Here is a 12,231-nt window from a genome sequence, read left to right as displayed (position 1 = left end):
ACACTAGCAGACTGGCACCACTTCCTCAGAGCTTCGGGTCCCAGGCCAAGGGGCCCCTCTTTCATGTCAGAGATGCCAACTCTGGCTAAGCAGAGGTCCAATCACAAATATCTGGATTTCATCTGCATAGGGGCTCTCCTCTGATTTTCTAAATCTTAATAACTACAATCCCTTCTTTTGTTTTCCAACACTAGGGGTGGTAGCTCTTTCCTTTAGTTGATACATTTATGATATAGTGTTCTCTTGTTGACTTTTTGGTTAACTAGTTAATTTTTATATCTACTTAACAAATCTTTATATTAGATTATCTTTATCGAGAATCACTGATAAATAGCTGGAGTGGTTTCTGTCTCTTGACTGTACCCTAACTGATAGAAATATAGTCAAAACATCTATAAGAATGAGATATAAAAACATATTAAAGATGAAAAACTACTGGACTTACCACACATCTCCCTAAAAAAAAAAAGACAGAAGATAAGTAAGTATATAATATCTACTTAACTATAATGATACAAGGCTGTGACATTAAATTACTCAAGCTAATTTACAATAAATGTGTGAAAATATAGGAAAATTCCTTTTAGACATAAAGTTTCATAAATTATATAATCAACATATCCTTCCTGGAAAATAATAGTAGTAGTAATAGTAATATACTACTAATAATAAAGTGAGATACATTTACCTAGAAATAATTTCTAGAACATAAGAAGAACTCTACAAGGCAAAATGAAAAAGACGGAAACCCAAATGGAAACAGGAAAAAGACTTTAATATATACTTCAGCCAGAATATATAAAATTGTTAATAAGTATATAAAAGGAGCACAATCTCAGTCATTAACTGAATGTGATAGCATTATCCACCAGAATAGATAAAACCATAAAAGATAAAAACTGACGTTACCAAATCAGTAAATGCATAGTATCTAGATCTCTAGTACAGTGTGAATATGTACATAAATTAGGAAAACACTTTCAAAATCTTCTGGGAATTATCCCTTAAGGCTGAGCACAAGAATACCGTACAGCCTGGCAATTGCAGTTCCAGGTCTACACTCAGCTAAAATTTGTACGCATGCTCACAAAGGACATATATAAGTGAGGATGTTCACAGCCAAACTATTCTTAATAAGCAAGAAATGGAAACAATTAAAATGATGATTTTGATATATTAAAGAAGAATAAACTGCGAAGACAATTATTAATACTATATTTTGTTAAATTCTGAATTTCAAGACATATTAAATAAAACTGAGCCAAGTATAAATTAATGAATAAGAAAAGAAGAGGGAAAACAAGTATAACTTCACTCTATGCCCACATTTGATTAAAGATAAAAACAAAACCAAATAATGATACTGACAAAACCTAAGATAAGGCAAAATTAGTAATAATGCTAACACCTAAAAATAACAAATTAGGAGGTTAATAATAGTACAAAAGAAGATATAACAATACAAGATAGATTATTATTAATAGTCATAGGGTTAGAAGTAAGGTACAACTATCTTCTGCTAAATTTTAAAATCTCAGTAAAACATAACTTTTAAAGGGAATATATATGATAATATACATATAATTTTTTCTATCATTTGTCATGTTCAAGAATATATACTTCCCATATTTGTAGATACTTATAGCAGATAAATTGTAGAAATCTTCTCAATTCATGTTATGATTTTATTATGATAAGAAAAGCTTCATATCATAATGGAAAATATTATGAAATGTTTTTCAAAAGATACGTAGATCATAGATGAAAAATCATAGACTATAGAATGCAACAAATTACTAAATGAATAGTGCAACATGGGTAAGTTGGTTTTATTTTAAGTGTACAATGATTTACAATTATAATATTTATGTAAATCACCATATTAATAGATCAAATAAGAAAAATATAATTTTATACATTTTTAGAAAGAATTTAATAAAACATTATACCAAGGTTGATTTTTTAAAATAAAATATCCATTAGTGAAACTACAGGTAATGACAAGATCTTGCCCTTGACACCACATGGTATAAGTATCTCAAATAGCAACTAATATCACACAGACTATAAAGCATTAAAGTTTTTCCAATTAAAAGACATAAACGAGGTCACCCAATATCACTACTATTTATGTCACTATTCTAAAAATAAAAGCAATACAATAAAAAGGAAATAAACATAAACATTAAGAAGGAAGAGACAAAGTTTTGTTATTAGTTTACCATATTTATCTTCCTAGAAAATCTATTATTATAAATCAAAAAAACTGATACATGGGGCTTCCCTGGTGACGCAGTGGTTGGGAGTCTGCCTGCCGATGCAGGGGATGCAGGTTCGTGTCCCGGTCCGGGATGATCCCACATGCCACGGAGCGGCTGGGCCGGTGAGCCATGGCTGCTGGACCTGTGCGTCCAGAGCCTGTGCTCCACAACGGGAGAGGCCACAGCAGTGAGAGGCCCACATACCACAAAAAAAAAAAAAAAAAAACCCTGATACATGCATTTAGTAAAATGGTTATCATAAATATAGATACTTAAACTTTCTTCTCCAGTGTACTATAAATGTATAATTATTAATACATACAAATATATAAACCAAAATATAATATCTAAAATTTTCAAAAATACAAATAAGTGTGAATAAAACTCAGAAAGAAAATACTAAACCTATACCTAAATTAAAACCACTAAAATACATAGCGACTAATTTTAAGAGATAAAAGTAAGATCACATTTTCAGATGAAAAGATTTCAAATGTATAGATCTAACATTTTCCCTAATTAATATGTAAACATTTATTTCCAGGAAAAATCCTAAATGAATTCTCAGGAAGTATACATGACACTAAGAATATAATTTTAGGCATCAAATAAACCTAAATGAAAATTGAAGCCCAACATTCATTAAACATGTATATCTAGTGCAAAGAGAAAATAGTAATGTATGTAATTTTAAGAACAGTAAGCAGTTTGGGATAGTGTGCAGAGTGGTTTAATTTAATAGGATTAATAGTAAATAACTTTCTTTGTGGACAAATTTTGAGATGAAACCTGAAAAATTAGAAAAACCCAAGCACGTGATGGTGGGTAGGAACAGCATCTCAGACAAAGAAAAGAGCACATTCAAAGGGACTGAGTTTGGTTAGAGCTGCTATATTTGAAGCAAAGATAAAAGGGCAATTTGGCTGACATACAGAGAAAAAATGTAGAATAGGCAGAAATAAGATCCAGTAGGTCCCTTTAGGTAAAGATAGGCATTGTGTTCTAATTGTAAAGAGAAGTTCTTGAAGAGGACTGAAATATTACTTGCATTTGTTAAGCAGCTGTGGCAGCTTTAGCAAATGGACTTTAGGGGAAAGAGAAGTAAACAGATTGGAAGCTTTTGCTGTTGTTCAAACCAGGGGTGTTATTAGCTTTTTTAGGGCAGAGTTTCTCATGGTAGTGAGAGGGAGTGTATTTTGCCATCCCAGAGAGTATATTAGGCAATGTCTGGAGACTTTTTTGATTACCACATTGGGCAGGGTGTTGCAGTTGGTATCTAGTAGATAAAAACCAGTCTGGTGCTAAACACTGTACAATGCACAGGACAGAGCCCTGCACCAAACATTTATCTGATTCAAAATATCAACAGTGTTGTGTTTGAAAATTCCCCATTTAGTGTGATTGGAATGGAAAAGGAGAAAAGTGAAGAGACATACAATAATGCAAAAAAATATATTAAGTACCAAATTTTTAGTAGTATTTTGCAGGCTCCTCAGACTATTTTACCAGAAAGGATATAAATATGCAGATCTTTAGTTCACATAATTCTCATGAAATATATGTGATACTTAAAAAAAAAGTTATTGTAAAGAAGTTTTGGGTTTTATTTTATAAGAAGGGGCAATCAGAAAAATATGCAGTCTTGATCTGTCAATGATCCATGAAGACTAAACTTAAAAAAATAATCAAAAACCAAAGATTTAAATATTTTATCAAAACAGTTTACTAAATGTTATTAAAACAATATTCAATCAAAAACTTTTTTTTTTCAAATAAAAAAGGAAAGTCTACTCACTTGCCATTCAATGCTGCCACACCAACTGTGCTTCGGGCAATTGACATACTAGCTACAAATGTCCACTGCTGACTCTGAGGATCCCACCTCTCCACTGTGTTCAGATAGCTCCAGCCATCATGGCCTCCCACGGCATAGATAGGGCCTTCTAGTACCGTCACACCTAAAACATGGAAGAAATGAAAACCGAATGGATTTATTCCACAGTGAGGTTCTAAAATCAAATTAATAGTAAAAATTATGATTCCATTCAGAATAGGTTCTAGCAGTTAAGAAACATTTGCAACTCCCTCTTGTGAGAGCACCAGAATCACAGCTAACTGCTGAACAATCATTGACAGGAAGTCACTGGAACTCACCAAAAAAGATACCCTACATCCAAAGACAAAGGAAAAGCCACACTGAGACAGAAGGAGGGGTGCAATCACAATAAAATCAAATCTCAAAATTCCTGGGTTGGTGACTCACAAACTGGAGAACAATTATACCACAGAAGTCCACCCACTGGAGTGAAGGTTCTGAGGCACATGTCAGGCTTCCCAACTTGGGAATCTGGCAACAGGAGGAGGAATTCACAGAGAGTCAGATTTTGAAAGCTAGCAGGATTTGACTGCAGGGCTTCAACAGTACTGGGGGAAACAGAGACTCCACTCTTGGAGGGCACACACAAAGTAGTGTGCACATCAGGACCCAAGAGGAAGGGGCAGTGACCCCATAGGAGACTGAAACAGACCTACCTCCTAGTGTTAGAGGGTCTCCTGCAGAGTCAGGGGGTGGCTGTGGCTCACCGTGGGGACAAGGACACTGACAGCAGAAGTTCTGGGAAGTATTCCTTGGTGTGAGTTCTACTGGAGTCAACCACTAACCCTGCCAAAAAGCCTGTAGGCACCAGTGCTGGGTGGTCCCAGGCCAAACAAACAACATGGAGGGAACTCAGCCCCACCCATCAGCAGACAAGTGGATTAAAGTTTTACTGAGCTCTGCCCACCAGAACAACACCCAACTCTACCCACCACCAGTCCCTCCTATCAGGAAGCTTGCACAAGCCTCTTAGATAACCTCATCCACCAGAGGGCAGACAGCAGAAGCAAGAAGAGCTACAAACCTGCAGCCTGTGGAACAAAAACCACATTCACAGAAAGACAAAATGAAAAGGCAGAGGACTAGGTACCAGATGAAGCAACAAGATAAAACCCCAAAAAACAAATAAATGAAGTGGAGATAGGCAACATTTCAGAAAAAGAATTCAGAATAATGATAGTGAAGATGATCCAGGACCCCAGAAAAAAAATGGAGGAAAAGATCAAGAAGATGCAAGAAATGTTTAATAAAGACCTAGAAGAATTAAAGAACAAACAAACAGAGATAAACAATACAATAACTGAAATGAAAAATACACTAGAAGGAATCAATAGCAGAATAACTGAGGCAGAAGAACCAGTAAGTGATCTGGAAGACAGAATGGTGGAATTCACTGCTGTGGAACAGAATAAAGAAAAAAGAATGAAAACCAATGAAGACAGCCTAAGAGACCTCTGAGACAACATTAAATGCACCAATATTTGCATTATAGGGGTACCAGGAGAAAAGAAAGAGAAAGGGTCGAAGGAAATATTTGAAGAGATTAGAGTTGAAAACTTCCCTAACATAGGGAAGGAAATAGCCACAAAAGTCCAGGCAGGATAAACCCAAGGAGAAACACACTAAGACACAGAGTAATCAAATTGACAAAAATTAAAGACAAAGAAAAATTATTAAAACTAACAAGGGAAAAATGACAAATAACATACAAGGGAACTCTCATAACAGCTGACTTCTCAGAAGAAACTCTACAAGCCAGAAGGGAGTGGCATGAAATATTTAAAGTGATGAAAGGGAAGAAACTACAACCAAGATTACTGTACCCAGCAAGGATCTCATTCAGATTCAATGGAGAAATCAAAAGCTTTAAGACAAGCAAATATTAAGAGAATTCAGCACCACCAGACCAGCTCTACAACAAATGATGAAGGAATTTCTCCAAGTGGGAAACACAAGGGAAGAAAAGGACCTACAAAAACAAACCCAAAACAATTAAGAAAATGGTAATGGGAACATATATATCAATAATTACCTCAAATGTGAATGATGTGAATGAATTAAATGTTCCAACCAAAAGAAACAGGCTTGTTGAATGGATACAAAAACAAAACCCATATATATGCTGTCTACAAGAGACCCACTTCAGACCTAGGGACACATACAGACTGAAAGTGAGGGGATGGAAAAAGATATTCCATGCAAATGGAGATCAAAAGAAAGCTTGAATAGCACTACTCATATCAGATAAAATAGACTTTAAAATAAAGAATGTTACCAAAGACAAGGAAGGACACTACATAATGATCAAGGGATCAACTGAAGAAGATATGATAATTATAAATATGTATGCACCCAACATAGGAGCACCTCAATGTATAAGGCAAATGCTAACAGCTATAAAAGAGGAAATTGACAGTAACACAGTAATCGTGTGGGACTTTAAAACCTTCCTTTCACCAATGGACAGATCAACCAGTCAGAAAATTAACAAGGAAACACAAGCTTTAAATGACACAATAGACCAAATAGGTTTAATTGATGTTTATAGGACATTCCATTTGAAAACAGCAGATTACACTTTCTTCTCAAGTGCACATGGAACAATGACATCTTGGGTCATAAATCAAGCTTCAGTAAATTTAAGAAAATTGAAATCATATCAAGCATCATTTGCAACCACAATGTTATGAGATTAGATATAAATTACAGGGGAAAAAAAGGAAAAAACACAAACACATGGAGGCTAAACAATATGTTACTAAATAACCAAGAAATCACTGTAGAAATCAAAAATAAAATAAAAAAATACCTAGAAACAAATGACAATGAGAATATGACTACCCAAAACCTATGGGATGCAGTAAAAGCAGTTTAAGAGGGATGTTTACAACAATATAATCCTACCTCAAGAAACAAGAATAATCTCAAATTAACAATCTAACATTACACCTAAAGGAACTAGAGAAAGAACAAACAAAACCCAAAGTTAGTACAAGGAAAGAAATCATAAAGATCAGAGAAGAAATAAATGAAATAGAAATTAACAAAACAATAGCAAATATCAATAAAACTAAAAGCTGGTTCTTTGAGAAGATAAATAAAATTGATAAACTTTTAGCCAAACTCATCAAGAAAAAGAGGGAGCGGACTCAAATCAATAAAATTAGAAATGAAAAAGGAGAAGTTACAATGGACACTGCAGAAATACAAAGCATCCTAAGAGACTACTAAAAGCAACTCTATGCCAATAAAATGGACAACCAGGAAGAAATGGACAAATTCTTAGAAAGGTATAACTTTCCAAGACTGTACCAGGAAGAAATAGAAAATATGAGCATACCAATCACAAGTAATGAAATTGAAACTCTGATTAAAAATCTTCCAACAAACAAAGTTCAGGACCAGATGGCTTCACAAGTGAATTCTATAAAATATTTAGAGGAAAGCTAACACCCATGCTTCTCAAACTCTTCCAAAATATTGCAGAGGAAAGAACACTCCCAAACTCATTCTACAAGGCCACCATCACACTGATACCAACATCAGACAAAGATACTACGAAAAGAAAATTACAGACCAATATCTCTGATGAATATAGTTGCAAAAATCCTCAACAAAATAATAGCAGACAGAATCCAACAGCACATTAAAAGGATCATACACCATGATCAAGTGGGATTTATCCCAGGGATGCAAGGGTTCTTCAATATACACAAATCAATCAATGTGATACACTATATTAACAAATTAAAGAATAAAAACCATATGATCACCTCAATAGATGCAGAAAAAGCTTTTGACAAAATTGAACACCACTTATGATAAAAACTCTCCAGAAATGGGCAAAGAAAGAAAATACTTCAACAGAATAAAGGTAATATAAAACAAACCCACAGCAAACATCATTCTCAATGGTGAAAAAACAAAAGCATTTCCTCAAAGATGAGGACAAAGACAAGGATATCTGCTCTCGCCACTCTTATTCAACATAGTTTTGAAAGTTCTAGTCATGGCAATTAGAGAAGACAAAAAAATTAAAGAATACAAATTGGAAAGGAAGTAAAACTCTCACTGTTTGCAGATGACATGATATATACATAGATAATCCTAAAGATGCCACCAGAAAGCTACTAGAGCTAATCAATGAATTTGGAAAAGTAGCAGGATAAAAAATTAATGCATAGAAATCTCTCGCATTCCTATACACTAACAACTAAAGATCAAAAAGAAATTAAGGAAACAATCCCATTCACCCTTGCAACACAAAGAATAAAATACCTAGGAATAAACCTACCTAAGGAGGTAAAAGACCTGTACTCAGAAAACTATAAGACACTGATGAAAGAAATCAAAGATGACACAAACAGATGGAGAGATATACCATGTTCTTGGATTGGAAGAATCAATATTGTGAAAATGACTATACTATCCAAAGCAATCTACAGATTCAATGCAATTCCTATCAAATTACCAATGGCATTTTTTACAGAACAAGAGCAAAATATCTTAAAATTTGTATGGAGGCACAAAAGACCCCAAATAGCCAAGGCAATCTTGAGGGAAAAAATTATGAGCTGGAGGAATCACACTCCCTAACTTCAGACTACACTACAAAGCTACAGTAATCAAGACAATATGGTACTGGCCCAAAAAGAGAAATATAGATCAATGGAACAGGATAGAAAGCCCAGAGATAAACCCACACACCTCTGGTCAACTAATCTATGACAAAGAAGGCAAGGATATCCAATGGAGAAAAGACAGTCTCTTCAATAAGTGGTGCTGGGAAAACTGGACAGCTACATGTAAAAGAAAGAAATTAGAACACTCCCTAACACCATACACAAAAATAAACTCAAAATGGATTAACAACCTAAATGTAAGAGTGGACACTATAAAACTCTTAGAGGAAAACACAGGAAGAACACTCTTTGACAAAAATCACAGCAAGATCTTTTTTGACCCACCTCCTAGAATAATGGAAATAAGATTTAAAAGCTTGTGCACAGCAATGGAAAATATAAACAAAACAAAATGACAACCCTCAGAATGGGAGAAAATATTTGCAAACAAATCAATGGACAAAGGGTTAATCTCCAAAATATATAAACAGCTCATGCAGCTCAATATTAAAAAAATAAACAACCCAATCAAAAAATGGGCAGAAGACCTAAATAGACATTGCTCCAAGGAAGACATACAGATGGCCAAGAGGAACATGAAAATCTGCTCAACATCAATAATTATAGAGAAATGCAAATTAAAAGTACAATGAGGTATTATATCACACCGTTCAGAATGGGCATCATCAGAAAATCTACAAACAACAAATGTTGGAGAGGGTGTGGAGAAAAGGGAACCCTCTTGCACTGTTGGTGGGAATGTATATTGATACAGCCACTGTGGAGAATAGTGTGCAGGTTCCTTAAAATACTAAAGAAAGAATTATCATATGACCCAGCAATCCCACTACTGGACATATATCCAGAGAAAGCCATAATTCAAAAAGACACATGCACCCCAATGTTCATTTCAGCACTATTTACAATAGCCAAGCCATGAAACACCCTAAATGCCCATCGACATACAAATGGGTAAAGAAGATGTGGTACATATATAGAATAGGATATTACTCAGCCATAAAAAGGAATGAAATTGGGTCATCTGCAGAGATGTGGTTGGCCCTAGAGACTGTCATACAGAGTTAAGTAAGTCAAAAAGATGAAAATAAATATTGTATATTAAAGCATTTATGTGAAATCTAGAAAAATGGTACAGATGAACTGGTTTGCAAGGCAGAAATAGAAATGCAGATGTAGAGAACAAATGTATGGATACCAAGGGGGGGAAGGGGGAATTGGTGTTGGTGTTGGGATGAACTAGGAGATTGGGATTGACATATATATACTAATATGTATAAAATAGATAACTAATAAGAACCTGCTGTATAAAAAGAATAAATAAAATAAAATTCAAAAAAAAAACAATTGCAGTGAGGTAGAAACTCTTCACTATTAATTGAATTTTTTCATTCAAGTGAAAAAAATGGAATCCAACTAAATATTATGACCTAAATGCTTTGTGAAAGATAATACATTTCCTTATTTATGACCATGTGAAGTAGCAAAATCTAAAAATCAGAGGTGATGCATCTTGTGCCTCACGTTTTGAAGATTATTTCTACACTGTTGTTTAAAGTACTTTATCGCTTTAAGCAATGCTGCATTAAGCAACGTAACATTATCAGTTTGAATTTGAGGTTAGGGTTCTCTGTGCTTTGGCTCCCCATCACTTCATAATAAACTTATCTAAAGCTTAGAAAATATGATGCCTCTTATAAACTGAAATCATTAAAAACTAGCAATTAAATTAATTATGAGTCATCAATGGGACAATATATACAACTTTTATATACTGTTTTTCCAGTCAATTCACTTCTTCATTAGATGGGTTTTCTTAGATCTTAAACAGTTGCTAAATATTTACATATTATGTTAATATTGATGGAAGTGATCTCATTCAGTCTCATTCAGTGTAGGGAAATTCTGGTGAATTTTCCCCAAAGTTCAAAATCTAATGTCAGATTGTTAAGAACTCTGAAGCATCTGTGACTTTATCCTATTTGCTAGCTGACAAGGTAAACTGCCACAAATGTATGTATATTGAGAGAAGACACAAGACTCCTGAGTCAAAGAGGAAAGGTAGTTATTACTCATAGCAACAGCAATAGTCAGAGAATCACCAATTTTTTTGACTGGTTCTTCAAGCCCCAATTCCCACAGGGTGATGCCAAGAGGGCTTTAACATTTCCTTCAGCTTGACCAAACTTTAGACAGGTTTCTCCTGCCTCTAGAGTCCTGACCTCACTTTCCTTAGAGAATTTACTTTGAACAACTTGTAATTGAAAATTATAAGTTCTCTGTCCCTTTGAGATGTAAATCTTTTAAAAAAAACCTCTTGCCAGTGTTACAGCCACAGACGCTTTTTCTCAAGGACCTGGGAATATAATCTTCAAGAAAGATAGCATCCTTATCTCCCAGTTTCTGTGGGAGAGTAAGGGCTTAACTTCATCTGACACCTTGCTTCAAGTTGTAAGTCTACCTCTTGTCTGGAATGTAGAAAGTTTACTTTACCTTTAGGTAAGGTCAATTAGCAAACATAGATTGCCTATGATTCCCCCACTCACTCCAGGTCTCAAAAGCTCTCCCACCTTTGTTTTACTGGAGGTGAATTTAGGCTCAATTCTGGCCTTTCTTCCTTCTTGCAATAACCTTGAATAAAGTCTTTCTTGTCTGTTTAAGTTTGTCTAATAAAATTTTTGCTTTGAAAAGCATCAGGTGAAACCTGTACATGCAATGGGTTGTAAGTAAAGTTGAAGTTGAAAGTAAATTAATTTATAATGGGCAATAAACTTACATGCCCATTACTCCGGAAGGAGACATTATCTTCATGCTTTTAAGTATGCCTGACTTTCTCTTTGGAGATAGGAACTATCTTTATCTTCCTAGTATTTCTGTTAATAATTTGGTGGAGGGGTGGTCACTGCTTTGCTCAAAAGCTGTGCAGAAATATGAAAGATCCATGGAGAATTATGTCTCAACACTGATGTGAAAGTAAAATGATGCTTTTTAATTATTTAATTCATTCATTTAACTGCTATTTATTGAATGTCTATTATGTCTCAGGAATTTTTCTTACCACCAAAGACACAATGCAAAGAGCACATAGGTGAACAAGACAAAGTCCCTACCCCCACTGAGCTTATATATATTTGTCAATGAATATTTAGCTAAAATGGATTAAGTACATTACTCACAAAAGACCTTACTTAGAGTGTTTCCAATATCAATTCCAAATCAATACAAGAAGAAAGAACAAAGGAGACAGAAAAGAAATGGTCAGGTAGGTCGGAGGGTTTTCCAGAAACTTTTGGTATCTGGAAACTAAGCATGAAGAGTGATTCCAGGAGGGTGGGTCAATTATTTACCTGCATATTTCTGGCCAACTACAAATTTCTATTGTATCTGGAGAGATAAAAGTTACTGCTGACTTTGAAAGTAGGTTCTGGACCAGTACTGTACAAGTTTTAATCCA

At 34.5% G+C, this 12,231-nt stretch overlaps 1 protein-coding gene across 2 annotated transcripts in view; it reads right to left on the bottom strand.

Annotated features, from left to right (window-relative positions):
* The window catches only part of KLHL1 (kelch like family member 1), a 379,998-nt gene that overhangs the window by 32,435 nt on the left and 335,332 nt on the right, over positions 1–12,231 (bottom strand). For both annotated transcript variants that reach the window (XM_027092284.1, XM_027092285.1), the window contains one exon: positions 4,057–4,219. In XM_027092284.1, the coding sequence (XP_026948085.1) occupies positions 4,057–4,219 (163 nt within the window). The remainder of the gene's footprint in view (positions 1–4,056; positions 4,220–12,231) is intronic.

The sequence above is a fragment of the Aethalodelphis obliquidens genome, unplaced genomic scaffold, assembly GCF_003676395.1.
Source record: "Aethalodelphis obliquidens isolate GAN/ISIS:26980383/991018 unplaced genomic scaffold, ASM367639v1 scaffold76, whole genome shotgun sequence".
NCBI classification, from domain to species: Eukaryota; Metazoa; Chordata; class Mammalia; order Artiodactyla; family Delphinidae; genus Aethalodelphis; species Aethalodelphis obliquidens.
The sequence above is the reverse complement of the archived record's forward strand: the minus strand, read 5'-3'. Positions and strand labels throughout refer to the sequence as shown.